Source organism: Puma concolor, chromosome A2 (assembly GCF_028749965.1).
Source record: "Puma concolor isolate L17-30 chromosome A2, mPumCon1.1.hap2, whole genome shotgun sequence".
Taxonomy (NCBI): Eukaryota; Metazoa; Chordata; class Mammalia; order Carnivora; family Felidae; genus Puma; species Puma concolor.
In genome coordinates, this window is record NC_141668.1 from 105,741,642 (window position 1) to 105,769,292 (window position 27,651).

At 41.0% G+C, this 27,651-nt stretch overlaps 1 protein-coding gene and 1 pseudogene across 2 annotated transcripts in view; both read right to left on the reverse strand.

Moving 5' to 3' along the window:
• Positions 1-27,651, reverse strand: part of SPMIP7 (sperm microtubule inner protein 7) — a 55,318-nt gene that overhangs the window by 25,084 nt on the left and 2,583 nt on the right. For both annotated transcript variants that reach the window (XM_086697116.1, XM_086697115.1), the window contains exons 2-3: positions 21,938-22,035; positions 3,469-3,545 (exon numbers count right to left, since the gene is read on the reverse strand). In XM_086697116.1, the coding sequence (XP_086553242.1) occupies positions 3,469-3,545; positions 21,938-22,035 (175 nt within the window). The remainder of the gene's footprint in view (positions 1-3,468; positions 3,546-21,937; positions 22,036-27,651) is intronic.
• Positions 5,464-6,480, reverse strand: LOC112860182 (2-hydroxyacyl-CoA lyase 1-like; annotated as a pseudogene).

Genomic DNA, 27,651 nt, shown 5'->3' on the forward strand with positions numbered 1-27,651 from the left:
TGCTCTTAAAGCATCGCAGCTTGGTAAACAGTATAAATTAGTACGGGCATCTTCATTAGAACAGTCATACGAATTAGTACAGTCATTTGTTTTCTCATGAGTTGCTAAAAAGATGCAGCCTATTTTTTTTTAACGTTTATTTTAATTTTGGGAGGCTGAGAGAGAGAGAGAGAGAGAGAATGAACAGGGGAGGGGCAGAGAGAGAGGAGACACAGAATCCGAAGCAAGCTTCGGGCTAGCTGTCAGCACAGAGCCCGACATGGGGCTTGAACCCACGAGCTGTGAGATCATGACCTGAGCCGAAGTCAGACACTTGACCGACCAAGCCACCCAGGTGCCCCAAGATGCAGCCTATTCTAACAGGATAAATATTTTTACCACTTGGCGTTAATGAAAGCTCATACACGAACAACGTTCTTCGTAAGGAAAATAAGAAGCTGTGGCCGAGACACCAATGAAAAGAACTGTGTGGAAATGAAGGTTCCCGTACTTTTTGAAGCCTTTTTACAATGGGGAGACAATGCACGCAATCTTGTTGCAAACTTGCCATACAGACTTGTAGCGATTTTGCTGACTCATTATCTGTTGTAGGCTGAAATAGGGGTTAGAACGAAAATCATCCCTAATTAAAAACTGGCACTGTTCACAGAAAAAAAAAAAAAAAAGTAGGATTTTGCCTTTGAATCTGCAAATGTATGTTCAAATCGAATTTGCCTCTCCTCCCCCAGCTCAGCCGCAAAACGGGCTTGAAGTAACATTCTTTACAAAGCCTTCATTTTCAACTCGATGCAAGCTAAGCAAAGATGATTGAAACCCAAGCTTGCACAACGGACGGGTATCTCCCAGAACATTTCTTAGGCACAAAACACACAAGAGGAAGGGCTACTCGGTGACATTTGCATGAACAAAATGGCATCATGTTCGTCAACAAATACCCAATGCTGTTTTCTTCTGCTAACAAGAGTTGCAGAGAAAGAGAGAGAGAGAGAGAGAAAGAATGATTCCTATTTTGATCCCACGTTTCTTATATACTCTTTATATTTTTATAAGCTGCCTGGGAAAATATCCGATCATATGTATATTTCATGAACCTGTTGGGTGCTGGGTGTGCCGTCGGTAGGAAAGAAAACCACGAAGCTGGAATCTGCAGCACGTCAGTGGGGTTCAGCACAGTGTCGGGAGGGAGGGGTTGGGGGGGCGGGTGGAGTGCTTTGCCGGGTGCACACACATCCTTATCGCTTCTCCACTCTCTGTGGCCCTGCTGACTTCAAAAAGCCCACTGGGCAATTGCAATCACCCCTTCCCAGTGCTCATCGTACTTGGCCATTTGCGGTTTCACTCCCTACACCCTTTGCGTGCCTGCCAGTTCACACCTGTCTCTAGGCCATGACCCCCCCCCCCAACACACACACACACACACACACACACACACACACACACACACACACACACTTATTTCTCTAGCTTGGACCTTTCTCCCAAACCCCAGACCCGCACACTCCACTGCCTACTTGCCATAGCCACTTGGATGTCTCATGAACATCTTTATATTCAGCTCTTCTAAAATGCGCTTCTGACCTTTCCCTCCGAACCCGCTCCCCTGCTTCCAACCGTGTTGAAGGAATGGCAATCAATCTCAGATCCATCCGGCTGCTTAGCCCGAAGCCTTGGAATTGTTCTTGACTCCTATTTCCCTGACACTCACGACCTCCAATGTGGACATTGTGTCGGCTCTACTTTTAAAACACATCCAGGTGGGGCGCCTGGGTGGCGCAGTCGGTTAAGCGTCCGACTTCAACCAGGTCACGATCTCACAGTCCGTGAGTTCGAGCCCCGCGTCGGGCTCTGGGCTGATGGCTCAGAGCCTGGAGCCTGTTTCCGATTCTGTGTCTCCCTCTCTCTCTGCCCCTCGCCCGTTCATGCTCTGTCTCTCTCTGTCCCAAAAATAAATAAACGTTGAAAAAAAAAAATAAAAAAAATAAAAAAAATAAAACACATCCAGGAGCCAGCCACGGCTGACACCTTCCTACCACCTTCCCAACGAGCTGCCCTTACCCGACCTCTAGAGATGCCTCCCAATTCTCCCTGACCCAATCAGTTGGCTGGGGACACAGCGGCCACCATGTTGCTTTCCTATGCAAGTCTGATCTTGCCGCTTCTCTGCTAGACCTTCACTTCCCTCACAGATAAAGCCCTGGTGTTTACAGTTGGTTAAAATGTCGGGGTGCCTGGCTGGCTCAGTCGGTTAAGCATCCGACTTCAGCTCAGGTCATGATCTCACAGTCTGTGAGTTCGAGCCCCGGGCCAGGCTCTGTGCTGAAAGCTCAGAGCCTGGAACCTGCTTTGGATTCTGTGTCTGCCCCTCCCCTGCTCATGTTCTGTCTCTCTCTGTCTCAAAAATAAATAAAAACATTAAAAATTAAAAAAAAATGCCCCTGGACATCAGCTTCTGGGCACTCCCTGCTTTTTGCCATCTTCTCTTCCTAATGTCCCCCTTACTCTGTTCCAGGTACCCTAGCCCCCCTCTCTTCCCTGACCCTATGCACATTTCCGACACAGGCTTTCCAAACGGCTGTATATTCCCTCTGCCTGGAAAATGCTCGTTCCAGACATCTGCAAGTCAGTCCCTTAGGTCTTCTGAGCTGCTCTCAAACCCCATCACTTAAGGAGCCCCCCCTCCCCACATCCTATTCACTACGGAAGCCTACCGTCCATACACAGGACGCTCCAGATGCTTCTTCCCATTCTACCTTTTCTCTTCTATGTTTCCACAGCCTCATCATCTTCTAGGATATGAGCTATTTATGTGTTATGTCTGTCCTTATTGTCCGTCTGCCTTTAGAATGAGAGCTCTTTGAGAGCAGAGATCTCTGTCCGCCTTATTCCCTGACGAACCTCACAGCCTAAGGCACAGACACATCGCAAAAGCTGAATATGGTTTCTGACTGCGTAAATGAACCCCTTCAGGCTTTCTCTGCTCTTGTTTTCTATGATGCTGTACTCTTATCTCCTCCTCTCACTGACCATTTCTTTTATGTTTTGGTTTTATGCTTCTATTACCCGTAGATTTTCTTTAAGACTCTCCCTTGACCTGTTTTATTTCAGCCATCAGTGTGAGTAAATATCTGTGCCTGATGTTTTCTGAATTACTCACAGCATCCAGGACATTGTGGACACAAAGGGGGATGTGTCACAAAAGATGAAAGAAATACCTTATTTTTAATTTTAATTTTGTTATTTTAGAGAGAGAGAGTAGGGGGAGGGGCACAGGGAGAGAGAGAGAGAGAAAGAGAGAATCCCAAGCAGGCTCTGTGCTGAGCGCGGGGCCTGACTCGGGGCTCGATCCTACAACCCTGGGATCATGACCTGAGCCAAAATCAAGAGTCAGGCACTCAACCGACTGAGCCACCCAGGTGCCCCAGAAGAAATACGTTTTTAAATCAAAACTCTACTGGGAAAAATGCTTACTTTTGTGTCGAGGACTTGTAAAATGAGTCCTTCGCGTTATATTTCCTGTTTGGCTGTAAAAGTGATTCTCCATCCTCCTAGAAGGTGTGAATAATAAGTGAAAGGAGATCAGATACACATGGGAATTGCTAATGTTTTCTACAACCATGCTTTCTTTTTTCCTTGTTCTCCATTTTTCTCCTTTCATAGCACCCCTTCCACAGACCAGGCTTAATGCTTCCCTACTTTCTTCAATTGTCTTGGAAACTTACTTTCTATGTATGGTCTCCTAAGTGATTAAGTTAAAATTTACAACATGTGTATTCAAGTTAATGGAAAGTCACATCTTTATGAGAAAGCTCTTGAATTTTAAATGCTGGCAAATGATGTTTTTAGCACCATGTAAATAAAACATCTTAAAAAGTCTAGGGGCGCCTGGGTGGCTCAGTCAGTTAAGCGTCTGACTTCGGCTCTGGTCATGATGTCATGATTCATGAGTTAGAGCGCAAAGCTTGCTTTGGATTCTGTGTCTCCCCCTCTCCCTGCGCCTCCCCCACTTATGCTCTGTCTCTCTCAAAAATAAACATTCAAAAAAAACTTTTTTAAGTCTTGTGTGACTTGTCTTTTAACAATAGGACATTAGCTCTGATACACTTCCCCTTTCCTACCTTTCGTCTTATTTCATTGAAATTCGTTGATCATTATAATTATTAATAATAATTTTTAACTATATAATATAATATAATTATATTATATTATATATACTTTTATATATTATATATTATATAACATAATTATTATATTTTAATAATATATTATATATGTAATTAAATATATAACATATTATTATTATATTCTAATTGTCATTAGAATCTTTAAGTATTACTATTCATTTAACTTTTCCACAGTATTTTACCAGTGGTTCTTTGTCTACTTCTGCTTCTGGTACCCAATTTGTTCTTTCCTGGTTCCACTCTCTTTGGCTGGAGTTCAATTTTCAGTAATTCTTTCAAGGATACAAACTTCTAGCTTTGTTTCTTAACTAACTCATCCTCACTTTTTAATACTGTTCCAGGTGAATTTAGAATTCTAGTTTAATGGCTATGATTCTTTGGTAACCTACATACACCTCATTGGCTTATGTTTGGTTGCTTTGGAAGTACACGGAAGTTGCTTTGGCTTATGGTTATTGTTGCTTTGGAAGTACACGGCGTATAATTGTCTGCAAGTATTCTGCGTCCCCGTCCCCACCCTCTGGCAATATTTAGGATATTCTTCTTGATTTTCCCACGGAGAAAATGTGTTTAGGAGAAGGTATATTTTTTCATCTGGCTAAAGACTCGTTATGTTTCTTTAATCTCAGAATGCATAACTTCCCCCAATTTGGACAAATCTCCATTGTTACCCCTTTATTGCCAATGGATTCTCTTTATTCTCTTCTTAAGAAGTTCCCATCAGGCAAATACTAGACTTTCTCATTCTGTCTGCCATCTTTACCTTCCATGCTACCACTGTCCACTTTCCTGTTCACAACACTTCCTCCTTCCCCTATTTCTAGTCTCTGTTTAAACCTGTTTGTTGTATTTCTTTAAATTTCATTAAAGCTGCATCTAGTGAGGGGCGCCTGGGTGGCTCAGTCGGTTAAGCGGCCGACTTCGGCTCAGGTCACGATCTCGCGGTCCGTGGGTTCAAGCCCCGCTTTGGGCTCTGTGCTGACAGCTCAGAGCCTGGAGCCTGTTTCAGATTCTGTGTCTCCCTCTTTCTCTGACCCTCCCCTGTTCATGCTCTCTCTCTCTGTCTCAAAAATAAATAAACGTTAAAAAAAAATTTTTAAAAAAGCTACATCTAGTGAAATCATGTAATCGTTCTGTTGCTAGGCTGGATTATATATATATATATTTTTTTTCATTCAGAATTTTTTTTAATTTTAATATTTTAGTAATTTTGCTGTGGAAAATAAAATTCCATCTTAGAAGAAAGAGAAAACTCCTCAAGACCACTCTCTGGCATCTTTATTTATGTATTACAGTGGGCCAGCCAGTGAAAATCCTGGGCCTTCCATGTGGCTCACGGCTTAGTCATGATATTGATAGAAGAGGGTTTAGTTGTGTCTGCCACGCTCTGGCTCAGTGAATTTTGGAGTTCTTCTGGCGTTTGTACAAGATACTCTTTGCCTCTAAAAAACACAGTTATAACTCGCTTATAATGTGAGTTTGGCAGAAGACAGACTGGAAGGGGCACTGCAGTAGCATCTCCAAATATTAACATTTCGTTCCAAGCGTCCGCGTTGACACTTTGACAAATTCCATTGTGAATCACCACTAAAGGTACGAATGGCAAGTTGTGCCTGCAGATGGTTTCCACTTGGGTGCAGAAGACCCCAATACACTGTCTCCTTCCACACAGAAGACCCACTGCCCTGGGCTCTATCTTGGCCAAAGTAGAGGCTGCAATGGCCAATCCCAAACCTGCTCCCATCGTTCCCAAGGTGCCAGCAGCAAGCCTGTGGCAAGGAAGGGCATTTGGAAGCACAGTGCGTCCAGCGTCCATCACATTTGCTCCTTCACGTACCACAAAACAGTCTCTGTGTACCTGGTCTTGTGCATGGGAGAAGGCTGTGTAATCACCCACAGGCAGGGATTTGAGAGAAGCTATTTCCTGTGCTATTTTGGCCCATTGGAGGTTATACCCAGCATGGAGGAGGCGGCCCCCTACATTCCTCCACCAGACAAGACGGGCAGATTCCTTCCATCCTACATTAACACATTTCTTGGAAGCATCTTCCCTGCTCTTCATTTTTTTTTTCCTCCCAGAGTTTTCCACCACTTGCTCTCTGGAAGACACTGCCCTGGTGTTTCTATCAAATGGTTCTAAAAGCTGTTTGGTGAACATTGCTGACTCCCGGCAAAGTCACAGCAGGCCTTACCTTATCCCCCAATTCTTCTGTACAGGTATCAACCATGTGATTTTACTCACAGGTGGAATTTAAGAAGCAAAACAAACGAGCAAAGGGGGGAAAAAAGAGGCAAACCAAGAAACAGACTCTTAACTATAGAGAACATACTGATGGTTACCAGTAGGATGAATTATTACTGATTGAGTTTTGAACGTTAAGGAAATACTTTCACTCTTGACATAAACCTCCTTTGATCACAATATACTGACCTTTTTATATATCACTGGCTTTGATATGTTAATACTTGGTAATAATTTTTGTGTCTCTGTACATGAAGAATATTAGTCTGTAATTTCCTCTTTTTTAATTTTTGTAATGTCTTTGTCTGGTTCAGGAATATTAGTTAAGTCAGACCTCTAAAACTAGTTTGAAAGTGTGCCTTCTATTTTCTGAAATAACTTACATTAGACTGATGTGATTTCTTCCTAGGATGTTGGACAAAATCCAGCAACGAAATCATCTGATCCTAGGGTTTTCAGTGTGGGAAGATTTTTGATCAGAAGAATTAAATTCCTTTAATAAATCGGGGGCATTCATTTCATAATCAATCGGGGGTGTTCCATTTTATTTAGTATCAATTTTGGTAAGTTGTATTTGTAAAGAAATTTGTTCATTTAACCTAAGATGCTAAACGAATTGTCAAACTATATAGTTTAGGATATTTTCTTATTTTGCTTTCAGGATCAGTAGTAATAAACTCTTTAATTTCCTATGTTGCTAATATGTGTTCTCTCTCTTTTTCTTGATCGTACTAATAAAATGTCTTTTATTGATCTCTTTCCTTGATCTTTCTAAAGAAACAGCTTTTGGTTTAAAGTTTTCTCTCATGTAGCTTTTCTCTTTTCCATTGATCTCTACTCTTTAATTCTCTTTCTTTTTTAAAAAAATTGTTTAATTTTTTTTTTTTTTTTTTTTTGAGAGAGAGAGAGAGAGAGAGCACAAGGTGGGGAGGGGCAGAGAGAGAGGGAGACACAGAATCCGAAGCAGGCTCCAGGCTCCGAGCTGTCAGCACAGAGTCCAACAGGGGGCTCGAATTCACAAACCACGATATCATGACCTGAGCCAAAGTCAGATGTTCAGCTGACTGAAACACCCAGGCTCCCCTCTTTCTTCTTGTTTAACAATTCTTTTGTCTTAATTATTAATTACTAATTTTCAGAACCTCCTTGTTTTCTAATATAAGGATAAAAGGCTAATATTGTTCTTTTCAGCAGTGTTTACTGCATCATACAAGATTTAATAGGTTATAGTGTCATCATTGTTCAGTTTAAAACATTTTCTAATTTTTCTTGTGATTTTTTTCTTTGGCCCATGGATAGTTCAGAATTGTGATGTTTAATTTTATTTATTTTTTTTTCCAACGTTTATTTATTTTTGGGGGGACAGAGAGAGACAGAGCATGAACGGGGGAGGGGGAGAGAGAGAGGGAGACACAGAATCGGAAACAGGCTCCAGGCTCTGAGCCATCAGCCCAGAGCCTGACGCGGGGCTCGAACTCACGGACGGCGAGATCGTGACCTGGCTGAAGTCAGACGCTCAACCGACTGCGCCACCCAGGCGCCCCATGTGATGTTTAATTTTAAAACATTTGATGCTTTCCTGAACATCTTATGGTGAATTATTTTTAATTTAACTCTGTGGTGGTTTGAGAACACAAGTAGAATTATTTCAATACATTTAAACATATGAAGATTTGTTTTATGCTACAGCATATGATTACAGTGAATATATCACATGAATCTAACATGCTTTCTATTCACTTACTTTCAGCTGATCTGTATCTTCATACTGAAAGCGTACCTCTTGTAAATAGCATATAGTTGTGTCTTGCTTTTTTAATCCATTCTGATCATCTCTGCCTTTCAGTTGAAATGTTTAGTATATCACCATTTTTTTTTTTTTTTTTTTTTTTTTTTTTTTTTTTTTTTTTTTTTTTAAGTAAACTTCACCACAGTGTGGAGCCCAACACAGGGCTTGAACTCATAGTCCTGACATTAAGACCTAGGCTGAGATCAGGAGTGCAACGCTTAGCCAACTGAGACACCCAGGCCTCCTTGGCACATTCTTTAAAAATCAAATAACAATGTAGTAGATGGCTCCGTTTCTGGACACTGTTTTCCATTGCTAGGTTTGCCAATCACTTTGCCAATTGGTGCTGATTATTTCAACTTCACAGTCAAACCTAAAATCAGAGAGCACAAATCCTCCAACTTTATTTTTACTCAAAATTGTTTTATATTTTAGGCTTTTCATGTCATAGAAATTTTATAATCCGTCTGGTCAATTTCCACAAAACATCTTCTCAGTATTTTTATAGGGTCTGCATTGAATCTAGAGATCAATCGGGGAAGTTTTAATAAATTAACAAGCCTTCCAGCCAATGAACCTGGCTTACTTTCCATTTATTTGTGTCTTCGTTAATTTATTTCACCAGTAACATACTATAGTTTTCAGTGAAAAAATGCACGTGTTTATTAAATCCTATGCGGTTTTTGGTACTATTGTCAGTGGAATCTTCTAAACTTTCATTTTCCAGTTGTTTGCTTATGATACTTAACATTACAATTGACTTTTGCATATTAACCATAAGCCTATGCCTCCCATTAAATTAAAGATTACATCCAGCAGTTGGTTTGAAGATTTCTGAGGATATTTTTTTATAAATACCATCATGTCATCTCTACCCAGAGATGGATTTATTTCTATTTCTTTTTTTGTTTTTTGGTTTTTTTTTTGCTTTTCTGCAATAGCTGTCTCCTCCACTAAATGGAAGATGATAGTGGTAAGAGCAGACACTTTTGTCTTATTCCTGATATTAAGGGAAAAGCATTCAGTCTTACATCATCATTGCTTTAGCCTCAGGGTTTTCACAGATGCTTTATCGCAGATTGAGGAAGGTCCCCTCCAAGTCTCCAAGTTTGCTAAGAGTTTTGATCCTGAGAAAGTATTGATTTTTTTTTCCCTTTTGTTAGTAACAGTCTTGGTCATTTCTGATCCTTTGCTTTTCTGTATCCTTTTTATAAAGCACTTCTCAAACTCCACGTGGATACAGACAAGATATTGATTTGGATGGCACTGAGACCGCAAAAAAACTTAGTAAGAAAACGCGCATGGTAGATGTTTTCCCATCCCACACTCCTATCTATTTCTATTTACTGTGGTTTTCTTGTAGTCAGCATATAGTTGGGTATTGATTATTTTATCCAACATAAACATGTCTGACTTTCTATTTCTATTTACCATGGTTTTCTTGTAGTCAGCATATAGTTGGGTATTGATTTTTTTTCTCCAACATAAAAATGTCTGACTTTCTATTTCCTTACATTAAATTTATCTAATATAACATTTGACATAATTTGGTTTCAATATAGCTTTATTTACTGTTGGTTTCATCTCCTCCTTTTCCTTTTCTGTTACTTTCTTTTGTATTATTTGAGGTTTTTTTTTTCTTTGTAGAATTTCATTTTGTCTCCCCCTATTAGCTTATTGCTTATGATTGATTGATTGGCTTCTGTTATTACTGTCACTCTAAGACTTTATACGTCTTTAATTCTAGGATTTAAAGTATAATATTACACCACTTCATGAATAGTGTAAAAACTTACAATATCATATGCCTATTTTCATCCTGACCTCCCGGGTGCTATTGTTGTATGATGGACTTCTACATGTGCTGTATGCCCCAAATACATTGCGACTGTTGTTGCTTTAAACATTTGATGATATTTTTGGGGCACCTGGGTGGCTCAGTCCGGTAAGTGTCCGACTCTTGGCTTCAGCTCAGGTCATGATCTCACAGTTCATGAGTTCGAGCCCCGCATCAGGCTCTGTACTGTTAGTGGGATTCTGTCCCTCTCCTTCTCTCTGTCCCTCCCTTGCTTGTTCTCTCTCTCACGCGCACTCAAAATAAATAAACTTAAAAAAATATTAAAGGATATTTTGCAGTATTTCAAAATGGAGAATAGCATTTTCTATTTACAACACATTTACCGTGTCTCTTGACCTCATTTTCATTCCATTGAACAAACTCAAATTTCCACCTACACTATATTCTTTTGTCTGAAGAACCTCCTTAGGTCGGTTGGCAGTAGATGCCTCAGGTTTCTTTTTCTGAAAATATCTACTCTGCCTTCTTTTTGAAATTTGTTGTTGCTGATGAATGTGTTCTTAATGAACTTCTTTTGACATTGCAAACATATGTCCATTTTCTTCTAGTGAGCACAGATTCAGACAAGAGCCTGCTGTCATTCTTACCTGTGCTCCTCTGTGTATAATGGACTTTTTTCCTCTAACTGCTTCAAGATGTCCTTTGTATCCCCGTTTTCCAGCAATTTAACTTAGGTGCACAGTGTCCTTTATCTTTCTACAGCTTGGCGCTGGTTCAGTTTCTTGGGTCTGTAGATTTAAATCATGAGGAACAACACTGGCCACTGTTGGCCCAACTATTTCCCCCATTTTCCATTCTTTTCTGCAATGCCAGTTACACGCGTGTTAAACGGCCTGCTATCATCCCCAAGCTAACTGGTGTTTTACTTATATGTTTTCTGTTTTACTTTGGATAGTTTCTGTTGCTACATTTTCAACCTGCTGATCTTTTAGCCTGCAGTGTCTGATCTGCTTTGAAAAGTGTATCCATTTATCTTTCATTGTATCGTGTTTTTCATGTCTAAATGGCCTCTTGAGTCCTGTTTACACCATGTATTTTCCTCACCTCGTGGTTGTGGTTTCCTTCACCATCTGAATGTATGGAACGTGTGTGTAATAGCTGTGTTTGCACACGTCCTTGTCTGCTTGCTCCTTCCTGTCCACCACTTCCAGGTCCCATGTTCTTGATTGACCATTCCTCCTGAGTATGGGAACTAGTCCCCTACTTCTTGGCATGAAAATTAATTTCTATTGAGTACCTATTTTAAACATTGGGTTGTTGGTTGCTAACACTTGTTTTATTCTTTGTTTTTAATGTTGATGTATTAATTTTTGAGGGAGAGAGAGGATGCACAAGCAGGGGAGGGTCAGAGAGAAAGAGAGAGATAGAGAGAGAGAGAGAGAGAGAGAGAGAGAGAGAGAGAGAGAGAGAAGGAGACACAGAATCTGAAGCAGGATCTAGGCTCTGAGCTGTCAGCACAGAGCCTGATGCAGAGCTCGGACCCACAAACTATGAGATCATGACTTGAGCTGAAGTTGGACGCTTAACCAACTGAACCACCCAGGCGCCCCATAACTTGTTTTATTATTTTTTTAAAATATTATTGTTTTTAAATTCATATCCAAATTAGTTAGCATATAGTGCAACAATGATTTCAGGAGTAGATTCCTTAATGCCCCTTACCCTTTTAGCCCATCCCCCCTCCCGCAACCCCTCCAGTAACCTCTTGTTTGTTCTCCATATTTAAGAGTCTCTTATGTTTTGTCCCTCTCCCTGTTTTTATATTATTTTTGTTTCCCTTCCCTTCTGTTCATCTGTTTTGTCTCTTAAAGTCCTCACATGCGTGAAGTCATATGATATTTGTCTTTCTCTGACTAATTTCACTTAGCATAATACCCTCCAGTTCCATCCACGTAGTTGCAAATGGCAAGATTTCATTCTTTTTGATTGCCAACTAATACTCCATTGTGTGTGTGTGTGTGTGTGTGTGTGTGTGTGTGTGTGTGTGTATACCACATCTTCTTTATCCATTCATCTATCAATGGACATTTGGGCTCTTTCCATACTTTGGCTATTGTTGACAGTGCTGCTATAAACATGGAGGTGCATGTGTCCCTTTGAAACAGCACACCTTTATCCCTTGGATAAATGCCTAGTAGTGCAATTGCTGAGACATAGGGTAGTTCTATTTTTAATTTTTTGAGGAAACTCCATACTGTTTTCCAGAGTGGCTACACCAGTTTGCATTCCCACCAGCAATGTAAAAGAGATCCTCTTTCTCCGCATCCTCGCCGACATCTGTTGTTGCCTGAGTTGTTAACATTAGCCATTCTGACAGGTGTGAGGTGGTGTCTCATTGTGGTTTTGATTTGTATTTCCCTGATGATGAGTGATGTGGAGCATTTTTTCATATGTCAGTCGGCCATCTGGATGTCTTCTTTGGAGAAATGTCTATTCATGTCTTTTGCCCATTTCTCCACTGGATGATTTGATTTTTGGGTGTTGAGGTTGATAAATTCTTTATAGATTTTGGATACTAACCCTTTATCTGGTATGTCATTTGCAAATATCTTCTCCCATTCTGTCGGTTGCCTTTTAGTTTTGCTGATTGTTTCCTACCTTTCGCTGTGCAGGAGCTTTTTATTTTGATGAGGTCCCAGTAGTTCATTTTTGCTTTTGTTTCCCTTTCCTCTGGAGATGTGTTCAGTATAAGTTGCCATGGCCAAGATCAAAGAGGTTTTTGCCTGCTTTCTCCTCAAAGATTTTGATGGCTTCCTGTCTTACATTTAGGTCTTTCATCCGTTTTGACTATTTTTGTGTATGGTGTGAGAAAGTGGTCCAGGCTCATTCTTCTGTGTGTCGCTGTCCAGTTTTCCCAGCACCACTTGCTGAAGAGACTGTCTTTATTCCATTGGGTATTCTTTCCTGCTTTGTCAAAGATGAGTTGGCCATACGTTTGTGGGTCCATTTCTGGGTTCTCTGTTAACTTTTTTTTCTTAAGTAGCGTTAGAATATGTTCCAGCACAAAGTTAAGTACTGGAAGTCCATGGATGTTTTTGAGGGTTGCCTTTAACCTGTCAGAGCAGGTCCACGGGAACCTTTGGAGTAGGGCTAAGAAAGCCTGACTAGAAAAGTGACATCCTTCTGAAGATCCTGCCTGACGTCCTGTGTCCTCCAAGGTATCTTCATTCCAGTTTTGCGGGCACTTGAACCATCCCCTGCGCTGTTGGCGTTTCAGAGAATGATCATGCAGTTCTCTACAGCAGGTCTGGTCCTTCTCAAGTTCCAGTACTTTCCTCTTGTCAGTGCACAGGTCGGTGCTCACGGGCCTGCACATTGTCCTCCCCAGCTCTCCAGAGCACTGTCTCTGCGCCCCCTTCCTCTCTGGTTCCCTGGTCCACAAACTTTGGATGCCTGGGTCCCCCAGAGCCCCAATCTCTTTCTCCTCAGCTCAACAAGAGCCGAAAGGTGTGTACAGACTTCCCTTCCCTTGACTGTTGCTCAGAAATTGCCTCCAGGGAGTAACCTGGTGAAATCGGAGGGTTCACATATTTTCCCTTCCTTAGAGATTGCAATCCGTCACTGCCTTTTCTCTAGTGTTTGCAAACTATTATTTCTCATATTGTGTCCAATTTTCTCTGTTTAAGGCAGAAAAGTAAAGGCAACAGCTGCTATTCCATTTCATCTACACTTCATTCATGTTCTTTTCTTATCTTTTAAAATATCTTGTTGTACTTTCTTTTGGGTTACGTAGCTGTTCATTTTCTAACTTTGGAGAAAGGATTTTCTTTTTTTTAATGTTTATTTATTTATTTTGAGAGAGAGAGTGCACATGAGTGGGGAGGAGTAGAGAGAGAGGGAGAGAGAGAATCCCAAGTAGGCTCCGAGCTGTCAGCACAGAGCCCGACATGGGGCTCGAACTCATGAACCGCGAGATTACGACCTGAGCTGAAATCAAGAGTTGGGTGCTTAACCACTGAGCCACCTAGGCGCCCCTCAGTCAGATATTTTTAACTGATTCTTCATCTCCGGTTTTCTCTTGGGTGATTTCCTGCCTTTCTTCAGTGTCCCTTCTTAAATTTTTATTTGAATATCTTTTCCTTTGGGCATAGTGCGATCCTTAGCTTCTGAATGAATTTTCCATTTCTTTCATTTTTTTTCACTGTCAATTTTATTTGTATTTAAGTTTCAATTATCTGTATCAAGACAGCTTTTCATATCCTCAGATGCTTGTTTGAAACACGTAACTCAGTTTGGAGTGTTACAATACAGTTTTCTTCTGTTTTATAGTTGATTTGGTATGTTGTATTCTTACTAAGGTATTTTGGTTCTTATTTCGATTCTTCTTTTGTTATAGTTTCTTCGAATAGATTTATCGCATTTTCTTTCATTCACTTGATGGAGTTGGGGTGGTTCGCGATATTCTTAGTTCAATGCTGCCCTCTTCTGTCCGTGTGGCGAAGTACAGCACTTTCCCTAATAAAGTTGTTTCCTCCTGGAAGGCATTTGTTTTTTGTTTTTTGTTTAAATGTTTATTTATTTCTGAGACAGAGAGAGACAGAGCATGAGCGGGGGAGGGGCAGAGAGGGAGGGAGACACAGAATCCGAAGCAGGCTCCAGGCTCTGAGCTGTCAGCACAGAGCCTGACGCGGGGCTCGAACTCACAAACTGTGAGATCATGACCTGAGCTGAAGTCGGTGGCTCAACCTACTGAGCCACCCAGGCGTCCCAGGCGATTGTTATCAAAGGGGTTGTCTCACCTCCACTCAATTCATTCTTTGCCTTTCAAAATACTAACTTTCCCTCTTTCCCTTTTTCCTTTTCATCACTCAACCTCCAAAGGGCGACTCTCTTTTCTTTTAAACAATTAATGCCTTTCAAAGACTGCCACCTCAAGTCTTGTATGCTTTTAAATTCCTTCTCTGCAGACGGAGTCTATCTTTCTAGCAGTGGTTGTTAGATCAGGAGTAGGCCGGCTTCTCTCTACCACACATTTTCCAAGACTGTCCTCATTTACCGAAAAAAAGGCTTCTGTTAAGTGCTTGAAGCATGATTTGTTAGGATTTTATGTTTTCTTTCTTTTTTTTTTTTTTTAACTTGCAGTCATTCAAAATTTAGTATTTCTCTGTGTCCTAGACATGTTGAAGGTGTGGGGTTTGTACATTATAAAAAAAAAATGGATTTTGCCATGTTTTACTAGTTTGCTCAGTTTTTGAATTTTCAGGTTTTCTTCTGTTGTTACATAACCAGCAAAGATTATATATTTTCCTCTAGGCACTATTATAGTTAATTCCCACACATTTTGCTATGATATTGCTGTTATCATTCAGTTCAAGACATTTTCCATTTTCCTTATGTTTTTCCTTTGGCCCATGACTCATGTCCATAAATACATTTTTACATTTCCAAACGCATGATTTTCTAGGGTTTTTGATCTGTTATAATGGTCTTGTGGTCAAAGAACATACTCTGTGTGATTTAAAATATTTCAGGGGCGCCTGGGTGGCGCAGTCGGTTAAGCGTCCGACTTCAGCCAGGTCACGATCTCGCAGTCCGTGAGTTCGAGCCCCGCGTCAGGCTCTGGGCTGATGGCTCAGAGCCTGGAGCCTGTTTCCGATTCTGTGTCTCCCTCTCTCTCTGCCCCTCCCCCGTTCATGCTCTGTCTCTCTCTCTGTCCCAAAAATAAATAAACGTTGAAAAAAATAAAATAAAATAAAATATTTGAGGGGCACCTGGGTGGCTCAGTCGGTTAAGTGTCCAACATCAGCTCAGGTCATGATCTCACGGTTCGTGAGTTCAAGCCCCGCATCGGGCTCTGTGCCAACATTTCAGAGCCTGGAGCCTGCTTCAGATTCTGTGTCTCCCTCTCTCTCTGCCTCTCTCATGCTCTCTCTCTTTCTCTCAAAAAGAAATAAACATTAAAAAATAAAATAAACTATTTGAGTAATGTAAGGAGTTATTGAATCACTATCTTGTACACCTGAAACTAATACAACACTGTGTGTTAATGATACTGAAATTAAAAAAAAAATCTAAGCCAAAAAATTTAAAAATTAAATATTTGAAAATTTTCAGGTTGTTTTATGATACGTGGTAATTTTACAAATGGTCCTTGCAAGAAGGTATACTTGTGTGTGTGTGTGCGTGTGTGTGTGTGTGTGTATGTGTATGTGTATTATTACTAATAAGTTGCCCCAGTATATTTATATTTATATTTATATTTATATTTATATTTATATTTATATTTATATTTATATTTATTTATTAACCAATTGTGCTGCCTTATTCTACTATATGAGTTTTGTCTATACAAAATCCTCCAATATCCTGTTGTCCTATTAATTACCACACACTTTATAATGACTCCTATCAGCAAGAGCCACGAACAGATATTTCAGTGTCTTTACAGATTAAAAAAAAAAAATCTATGTTTAACATAGAGGTCATCCAAGTCAACCTACCATTGTTAATGTTGTACGCTAATATGTATTGGATCTTTGCCAAATCAACTGTTGCTATATCATTGATGTAGTTTCTGTGTCTCTCTCGAACATGTAAACCTTGATAAGAATAAGAGCTGTGTTACAGGCAGAACAAACAAGCACGTAAAAACAATGGCTCTCCTGGCGAAAAGAAGGCATGTGGGAAGGCAAAAATCACATCAAGTTTTTTACTTCTAAAAAGTCCACTAAATTAGAATTGGCCACGGTTCATCTAAAATATCTTTTATCGTGAACTTTGCAGAGTTCACGAGGTCTGTCACAACCACCTGTGTCCCGTGGGTCATGTCTTGATAAGGTTGGTGTGTAATGTGTGGGTAAGATTGGTCCTCCCCTTGAAGGGGCCAAGATTCTGAAATCTGTGCTCTCTTCGAGTTCTTCAGCATTTTGGTATATCATTGACACCATGGTATCATCTTTCATTGGAATCTGGATTTTTCTCTAAAACCCATCGCTTCCAGTTCCTGATAGGTCTTATAAGCTGCCATTTCAATATGTTATATATCTTCAATTTCTTTATGAAACGTTTGCAGATCCTGAAGTTTATTGTTTACACGGTTTTCTCAAATCTTTTTTTTTAACTTTTTTTAATGTTTTTTTATTTTTGATAGAGAGAGAGACAGAGCACAAGTGGGGGAGGGGCAGAGAGAGAGGGAGACACAGAATCCGAAGCAGGCTCCAGGCTCTGAGCTGTCAGCACAGAGCCCGACGCGGCGCTCGAACTCATGGAGCTGAAGTCCGATGCTCAACCGACTGAGCCATCCGGGCGCCCGTCAAAGCAAATCTTTATAGGAGCTTTTCTCTTGCTGGCGAATCTTCTATTTCTATTCTCTGCATGTTTGTGTGTACTGTTTCATAAGGAAGGGACTACATTTCCTATTTGAATTCATCAGTGTTCTTGAAGTCTGACTCAATGGAAATTTCTCTACCAAATGCTAGATATTTCTTAGGTTCTATGACAAGACATTGAAGGAGATGTTCCTTTATGTCCTAATACTTCAGCATTGTTCATCTGCATTAAGATCCTTCATCACTGTCAACATCATAAATGCCTCAACTTCCTAGAATTCCTTCAAATTTCACAAGAGCTAACAAAAAAGGACTGCTGAGGTCCAGATTCTGAGCAATGCAATTATCATAAACAATGCGAACAAAATTTTCAGGAATTTCCTATTTCTTTCCATTCTTGTGTCTTCCATGTTTTGGATCTCTCTGTCTTGAAAATTGGGCTGCCATTTGCCGTGGTGCTGGGAGGAACACTGACAAGCTGTTGCTGTGGGATCTGGTGCTTGTGCGGGGCCTTAACTCTCCATGTACAGCAGGGAACGTGAGGGCACCCTCCAGGAACCCCCCAGAAATGGGCACACGGTAGATACAGTAGTTACATCTTCACATACTGCTTCTGTCCTATTCATCTATACATTTGGGATTTCAAATAAATACACGTTCCTCTTTTTCACTGTTTCCTATATGTTTCTTACTCTCACTTCGTATTTTCCATTTTTCTGTGCATTTTTGCTTTATCATGAATGGTGTCTCCTCATTTACCTATTAGCTCTCCAATTCTCTCCACCAGTGTCAGATCAGCTACTGTGCTCACTTGCCCTGTTCTTTGTTTATGATATTTTTCAGTTCTGGAACTCGTTTCCCCTCAATTTCCTAATTTCCCATTTCGTAATTTTTAATTTCTTTACAAAAATTCTGGACTCACCTTTTCTCTCCTTGCATATTTTCAATGTCTAGAATCAATGTGTGTCTTTCTGTTTTCTTTCATTCTGCTGATTCTAATTCACGGTGCCCTTTCTCTTTACGTGTTTGGTTACTATTGATTGTATGCTGGACATTTTAAAACATTATTGATGGAAATAATTTAAGGCTTAGTCACATATTGTCTTTCTCCAGAGAAGTTTTGTTTCTGTCTGCCTGCATCCTGGGAATGATAAGAATCTAAGATCACCTCGATACCAGTTCAAGACTTAGAGTTTTCTCATTTACTCGGACCAAGCCAGGCTTTAGTCTGGTTAAGGGCTTTTTCCTATTGATGTATCCTTTCCCTAAGAAACCAGCCTCCAGGTATTCCTCCCAAAGCAGTGGATTGTTTTCAGAGATCAGTTCCAACTTTGGATCTTTTATACTTCTGAGACCACCAAAGATCTGGCTCAGAGTTTTAGCTTTCCCTTCTAGAATGGCAAATTCCTGTATGGCCAAAGTGGCCCTGAGTGCTAGGCTTACATTTTAAAGTTTCCATCCTTTCACTGACCCAATCACTTCTACCTTATTAGCTTTTTGATATTTTAATAAAAGCGAAATATTAATCTAGTTGTTTCCTATTAGAAGTATTGCCCCATGTTACCTGGTTAGTTTCTACTACTGGAAATAAAATATCCAGATTTATTTTCTGCGAGAAGAAGTCTAAACTTATTTTGAATTTAAATAAAGATGCTAATAAGCCTTTACATGACAAGCACTTACTTCAGTAGTCTAATTCTAAAATAGATAACTAGATAAAACATGGAGACTTGCCATGAATTTGCAGCTTAAATGAAAAACAAAAGGCACCAATGCCTTTCATTTCTTAAAATGTTTACTTTAATTTGCTCTCAAAGGACTTACCTACAGGAGCAATGGATTCTTTGAAAAGTCTGGAGATGGAATGAGTGAAACTAGTAAGTACAAGTTTTCTTTATCCTTTCAACCACATTCTGCATTTTATCTGAATTTAGAATGGCTCAAAACAGGCCAAATTACCCCCATTTCTTTTTTTTTTAAATGTTTATTTATTTTTGACAGAGAGAGAGAGAGAAAAAGAGAGAGACAGAGCATGAGCAGGGGAGGGGCAGAGAGAGAGGGAGACAGAATCTGAAGCAGGCTCCAGGCTCTGCCCTGTCAGCACAGAGCCCGATGCAGGGCTCGAACTCATAAGCTGCGAGATCATGATCTGAGCTGAAGTCAGACGCTCAACCAACTGAGCCACCCAGGCGCCCCTACCCCCATTTCTTTTTTTTTTTTAAGTTTTTTTTTTTAACGTTTATTTATTATTTTGGGGACAGAGAGAGACAGAGCATGAACGGGGGAGGGGCAGAGAGAGGGAGACACAGAATCAGAAACAGGCTCCAGGCTCCGAGCCATCAGCCCAGAGCCTGAGGCGGGGCTCGAACTCACGGACCGCGAGATCGTGACCTGGCTGAAGTTGGACGCTTAACTGACTGCGCCACCCAGGCGCCCCCCCCCATTTCTAAAGGCAAGATTTTCTTATAAAGAAAGTCTGTAGACAAGGAAAAGCAGGAAGTCCACCATGGCTGGATGGCATCTAGATAAACGAGGCACTGATGATACAGATTTTGAGGGACCCTTTTGGTTCCTTCGCCACTCATTGTGGTACAACTGGCAGTTGTGGGACGTGTGCCCCAATCCCCTCTGTGGTCGAATCAGTCTGCGCAATCGTGAAGGAAGACATGGGGAAAGTAGAACTAAATCTAACACGACAGTTACAGATAAATCCACAAGCAGAGATCAATTGTGGAAAGGAATACATATGGGGGTCATGGAAATGGACACTGATTCCTTAGAAGTATTCACATCTTTACTTCTAATGGCTATGGGGTTTCTTTCTGAGGAGATGAAAATGTTCTAGAATTAGATTGTGGTGACGTTGCTCCATTTCGTGAGCACCTTTAAAAATACATCAGTCACTTTAGGGCACCTGGGTGGCTCAGTTGGTTAAGTGTCCAAGTTCAGCTCAGGTCATGATTTCATTGTTCGTGGGTTCAAGTCCCACATCAGGCTCTGGTGCTGACAGTGCGGAGCCTGCTTGGGATTCTTTCTCTTTCCCTTTCTCTCTGTCCCTCCCCCACTCACACTTTCTCTCTCTCTCTCTCAAAACTAAACTTAATTTTTAAAAATGTAAAAAAAAAAACATTGAACACTTTAAATGGATGACTTTTGTGGTATATGAAATATGTCTCAATAGAGCTGGGGTTTTTTCTTAATTTTTTTCTTAATGTTTATTTATATTTGAGAGAGACAGAGACAGAGCATGAGCAGGAGAGGGGCAGAGAAAGAGGGAGACACAGAATCCAAAGCAGGCTCCAGGTTCTGCACAGAGACCGATGCAGGGCTCAAACCCAAGAACTGTGAGATCATGACCTGAGCCGAAGTCGGATGTTTAACTAATTAAGTCCCCCAGATGCCCCAAGCTATTTTTTTTAAAAAAAGAAAAATCCTTGAGCTGTCTGTATATCCCTTGGGTAGTATTCCAGTCATTTAAATAGCAAGAGTTTAGAGCCAATAAAATCCACATAGAAAAATGATTAATAACATAATCATTAAATTCAGAAAGATACCCAGGTTTAAACTTTGGTTTCATACTTAGTGTGCAGTTAAAATAAGAGACTCTTTTTTTTATATATAAAATTTTTTTAACATTTTATTTATTTTTGAGATAGGGAGAGACAGAGTGTGAACAGGGGAGGGTCAGAGAGAGGGAGACACAGAATCTGAAACAGGCTCCAGGCTCTGAGCTGGCAGCACAGAGCCCGACGTGGGGCTCGAACTCACGGGGCCGTGAGATCATGACCTGAGCCGAAGTCGGCCGCTTAACCGACTGAGCCACCCAGGCGCCCCAGTAAGCGACTCTTTAATACAGAGAACAAACTGAGGGTTGCTGGAGGGGAGGCAGGTGGGGGGATGGGTTAAATGGATGACAGGCATTAAAAGGAGGGCACTTTTCAGGGTGAACACTGGGTGTCATAGGTAAGAGATGAATCCCTGGGTTCTACTCCTAAAGCCAAGACTACACTGTATGTTAACGAACTTGAAATTAAATTAAAAAATCAGTTATGTAACATCACTGGGCATTAGCTTTCTCAAGTAAGGTGGGGATAACAATACTGCCTTATCCAGAAGCAGGGATGGAAGCAAGATTTTCACTCAAGTAATACACTGTCGGAGCACCCTAGGGGACAGGAGGTTAGTGAGAATGTGGACCCTGCTTAGTTTCAGGTGTGTTTCCTCTAGGAAGTCAGTCAGCCATTGGCCAAAGTCTGAGGAGACCGTGTAGGAGGGTGCAGTCTTCCAGGCTGGTGACCGTCAGGCATTTGGTGGCCACCACTCATGGCTACTGGAGGAGGGTGCCCTTGCCAGGAAAGGGCATCTGGGTTGGGCACTATCAGCATTTCCTGCTCTCTCCTCCCCCACAGTATTGCTACAGGACGACAAACGATAACACATGACACACAATCATTGTGAAGGGCTGCACGGTGCCTGGCACGTAAGAAGTACTTTATAAACAATAGCTATTTTTTTTCCCAGGGCGTAAAATATCAAATACACAGACAATGAAATGAATTGCAAATATTGTGTAACCCCATCCCATAAAGACAATCTTACCGTGCATGTTGGTTCTTCATCAAATACATATGTGTGATTTATTGAGCACGCTTCGTGATGACGTGGTAAAGGAGTAACTTTCAGTGGGCTTGTCCAACCTGAAAAAAAAATAAATGTATGTACTTTGGGTTTTTAAAGATGTATTAGAAATCTTTTCTTCCGCCAGAAGTATTTCCTATTAGAAATGACGTTAATTGACGTTTCGGTGGAATACCTAACAACTTTTCTCAGCAGTGAGAGCTGAATTTCCATCTTAGGGTAATTATAACAATGTGGAATTACTTGGTATGTATCACTCATTACTAGAAGAGGCCTGTTGGGTACCATGAATCTGCAGATGAGTGTGCGGTTGGGGACGGTGGCCACACAAAGGAGTCTAGTTACCATGTAGATAACTTACCTAACTGATAGAAGTTCTAAGACCCTAGCAAATACACACACAGACTTCAACAAATATCTACTGCGCCGTAAGTGGAAATAGATACGCAGAGACGGAAGAGGGGGTTCCTGGTTTTGAAGTGCTCCTGAACAAAGAGCAACGACAGTCATGTAAGTAGATCGTTGCAGTGTCGTGTAGCAACCATAAGGATAGTTGGGCTCTGAGCTCTGTGGGCGTGTGGAGGAAGGATACTGGCCCAGCCAGACTGTGGGGAGTTGAGACTATCTCCCCAAAGACAACTCTTGATCTAACCTTGACAAAGGGGAAGTCAGAAAGATTAGAGTCTGAGAAGGCCTGGACACACCACTGCTGACTTGGAAGACAGAGGAGGCCTCGTGAGGAGGAGCACAGGTAGCCTGAGGGAGCAGAGTGTCCCTGGCTGTGACAGCTCTGATGCCTGGAACCGGATTCTGCACAAACTGAATGATCCTGAAGTCGATTTTCCCCGGACACTGTAGGCTTCAGCAGTTAGATCCTGAATAAAAAACCCAGTTGAAGGGCGCCTGGGTGGCTCAGTCAGTTACGCGTCCAACTTCGGCTCGGGTCATGATCTCACTGTTCATGGGTTCGAGTCCCACGTCAGGCTCTGTGCTGACAGCTCAGAGCCAGGAGCCTGCTTTGGATTCTGTGTCTCTGTCTCTTTTTGCCCCTCCCCTGCTCTCTCTCTCTCTCTCTCTCTCTCTCTCTCAAAAATAAACATTAAAAAAATAATTTAAAAAATTGAAAAATTAAAAAGAAAGAAAACCCAGTTGAGCTTGCCTAGACTTTCTCACAAAACTGGGTGCTAATAAATGGGTTTGTCAGGCTGCTAAGTTTGCGGCACTTTGTCACCACAGGAAGAGAAAATACAGAGGCAGAGGCAGAGGCAGGAGGTCAAGGCCAAGTGAGAAAGGTCGTGCTGAAGCCCATGGTTATTTCCATTTTGAGAACAAGGATAATTCTGTCGGTGACACCCAGCTGGCCAAAGGAAACCCTCCAGAAGACCGTTGTGCCCACCGCAGCAGGATGGCACTCTGTGGTGTCCTTCCGATTTGCTGTCATTGAGGCAGCGGCTTTGACCAAAGAGGAAAGTAGGAAAACAACAAAACCTAAAATGTGATTTTTAAGGCAGAGTAGGAGACAGGAAACAGGACAATGAATCTCAGCTGCGCACGTCAGGGTCACTACGCTCACATCTAAGTAAGACGATGGCATTGCCGTTACCTTGTTTCACACTCTGTGGCTGCAGAAGAAACCACTCCAAAACCTAGTGTCTTAAAACAACCATTCATCATCTCCCGGGGCTCTGAGGCCAGGCGGGCGTTGTATGTCATGTGGCGTAGCTTGGGAGAGCTCATGCGGTCCCAAATCATCTCCCTCACATGGCTGGCCAGTGGGAGCTCAGCTAGGCCTGCTGACCAGTGCCTTGTTTGTTTGTTTGTTTGTTTGTTTTTCCTACGGGCCCATGCTGGATTTGTCACAAAATAGTCACTGAGAATGAAGAGGAAGAATCCCTAGAGGACTAATCCCAATGTGCAAGTCCTGAAGTCAGGCTCCACTTACATCATGGTTGCCAATGATGTCTTGTAGGCTAGAGCCCAGAGACCACGTGGGCAAGAAACAGACCTCATGCCCTGGTGCGGGAAAGGGCAGGCACACACTGAAAGCGGTGAGCTGCCAATGGCCACATTCAGGAGCAGCGATCACACACCTTTTCTTCATTACGCATAGTCTCATTTTACCACTTTCATGCCACCAAACAAGTATCAAGTCCCTTGTCAAGGAAAATGTTGTATTAGCTCTTCCCTTGTCAGAGATGGGACATGTCTGCGACTGTGATATGTTCATTGTGAGTTTTGTGCAACACATGAAAGTGTATGAGTTTGGAGGGGCCTGCCACAAATGGTATTTTTCCATAGGACCTATCATTTTTATCATAAAATACTTCTATAATGTGATGGTTTTAAAGAAACAAAACCTTAAATTTTTTTTAATGTTTATTTATTTTTGAGAGAGAGAGAGAGACAGAGACAGAGCATAAGCATGAGCAGGGGAGGGGCAGAGAGAGAGACGGGGGGAGACACAGAATCCGAAGCAGCCTCCAGGCTCTGAGCTGTCAACACAGAGCCTGATGCGGGGCTCGAACTCACCATCACGAGATCATGACCTGAGCCAAAGTTGGACACTTAACCGACTGAGCCTATCCAGGCGCCCCAAGAAACAAAACCTTAAAAGAAATATTTAAGGAGTATTCTCGTATATTTTTTATCTTTTTTTTCTTGGAAATATTTATTCAGTTATTTTGAGAGACAGAGTGTGCAAATGAGTGAGGGGGTGGTGAGAGAGAGAGAGAGAGAAAGAAAGAAAGAGAGAAAGAGAGAGAGAGAATCCCAAGCAGGCTCCATGCTTAGGATGGAGCCCAACTTGGGGCTCTATCTCATGACCGTGAGATAATGATCTGAGCTGAAACCAAGAGTCAGACACTCAACTGACTGAGCCATCCAGGCACCCCTGTATATTTTCTTATTCATGTGTTTTCCTCCTCTAATGGCTAGAGATGTGTTTCTTCAACATCTAAAATATCCTTGGTAGTGGTCTTCTCTGAATTTTCTTTCTCAACATAGCTAAAGGTAGGTCAATTTTGTCATTCTCAAAGAACCAATTTAAGGTTTAGTTGATTTTTCCTGTTCTTGTGTTTTCTACTTTATACTTTATTTATATGCACCCAACATCAGACCTTCCAAGTACATGGGCAAATACTGACAGAATCGAAGGCAGAAATAACTCTATAATAATAGTTGGAGACTCCAACATTCAACTTTAAATAATGGGGAGAACAACTAGACAATGATCAATAAGGAAACAGAGCACTCAAACAGTAACAATTTGACCCAAAAGACATATACAGAACACGCCAACAGAATACCCAAGCAGAACACACAGTTTTCTCAAGTGCACATGGATATTCTACACAACGGATTATATTGTAGGCCACGAAACAAGTGTTCATAAATTTTAAAAGACCAAAATCATACAAAGGTATATTTTCTGGAGTAGCCAGATTCTGAGACAGAAAGAAAAATGGTGATTGCCAGGGGCTGGGAGGAGAGGAGGAGATAAGAAGTTAGTATTTAATGGGTACAGAGTTTCAGGGTTTTTTAAAAAAATTTTTTAATGTTTATTTATTTTTGAGAGAAAGAGAGGGAGGGAGAGAGAAGGTGGGAGGGAAAGACAGAGAGAGGGTGACACAGAATCAGAATCCAAAGCAGGCTCCAGGCTCTGAGCTGTCAGCACAGAGACCGATGCAGGGCTCAAACCCAAGAACTGTGAAATCATGACCTGAGCTGAAGTTGGATGCTTGACCGACTAAGCCACCCAAGTGCCCCCAGAGTTTCAGGTTTTTAAGAAGAAAAGACTTAAGGAGATGAATGGTGGTGAAGGTTTCATAATAATGTACTTAATGCCAATAAACCATGCACTTAAAAATGGTTGTTATAGAGCAAAGGTTTGCATGCCCCCCAAATTCACATGTTGAAACTTTTACCCCCAGTGTGATGGTATTTGAAGGTTGGGCCTTTGGGGGGGTAATCAGGTTTAGATAAGGTCTCGAAGGTGTGGTTCCCATAATAGGATTACTATCCTTATAAAAAAAAAAAAAAGAGGAAGAGAGACCAGAGCTGTCTCTCTCTCTCTGCCAAATGAGGAAACAGGAAGAAGCATGTCCTCTGCAAGCCAGAAAAAGGGATCTCACCAGGAACCAAATTAGCTGGCACCTCTATCCTGGACTTCCCAGCCCTCAGAACTGTGAGAAGTAAACATGTCTTGTTTAAGCCACACATACTATGGTATTTTCTTTTAGTAGCTTGAGCTAAGCTGGTGGCTAAAAAAAGTAATAAGATATACAAGGAGTTAGAAGTATTGATATTAGGAAGCTGAATGTAGGAAAGTCAAAGATGTGATACAGGCAACTTCTATTTTCTCTGTGATAAGGAAGATGTGTCATCTGTTGTAATTAGAGGCAAAAAGACCAATGAAGGGTTTGAATATAATTAGGATAAGTTTAGAATACCTGACTGGTATATGATAAAGAAAGCCAGCTAGGAACAAAAAAGTATTGAACCCAGTTAAATGTCTAGACAAAGTCAGAATAGGCAAGAAATTGGCAATATAATCTTTTACGATATTGTCTTGGTATTTATGAACGCCCACTGAAAAGCGTACTGGTGTGTGATATAATTAATTCTATAAATATGTCCTTTATCAGAATGTATTCTACATTATGTGTATTTGGGTTTGCTAAAAACTGAAAGTACTTACTATTGATAATTAGTGATTATTTCCAAGATCTACAAAATCATTGAAAATTTGGACAAATTATATCGAACCCAGTCCACAGCTGGCCGGTATTACTCCTTGAAACTCTAATAGCCAATATTAACAGCTACTATCAACTAAATGCTTGAACTGGGTTCCAGGAATTTTGTTTCGTGCTCTACATGTCTTAATTCATTTAATCCTAATGATTTTATAAGAGAAGTACTCTTATTGCCAAGGAATTGAAAATTTTGGACTTTGTAAGAGCTAACATTTATTCGTCCATTCCTTCATGTCAGATATCTTTATGTGAATTATATTAAATAGTCCTCATTATTACCTTATTAAATAATACTAGTATGTGAATTTATATGTATATCCACAGGCATAAAGAGATTAGCAACTATTCCCGGGTGATAGGGCAAGTAAGCCTTCTCTTAGGATTCAAGCCTAGACAGACAATTGAACTCTGTTGTACTGATTCGGGCAGTGAGTTCTATACTTGGTTCTGAACTGTTGGTGCAAAGTCCGTTAACCCTATTTTAGTTTTAAGTTAGCTTCGATGAATTATTTCTTCAATGTGTAATTTGTTGGAATAATGTTCTGAGAGTCCAAGCTTAGAAAAACCTAACGAAACAAACCAAAAATATGGCTCTTGAAACTTACACTAGGCTGGGGTTTACTGCTTGTAAGCAAAGTGGTATACTTGTCTAAAATAGGACTCTTATAAACAACTTCAATTCCTTTAAACATATTCTTAACAATGACTATTATTTTACACGGAAGCATCAGCAAAAGATTGAGCTCAAGCTCTTTTCTTGACAGAGTCGAAAAATAGTCACTAGCTCTGAATCAGTGAGATGTCCTCTGTCTGCACGACAGACCCGAACTCATCAACGGTTCGGGGCAAATTACGTTAGCTTCCGGTCTAGATGGCATTTCAAGTGGATTGTAAAACACTTACTTCTTAAAATAGATTGCT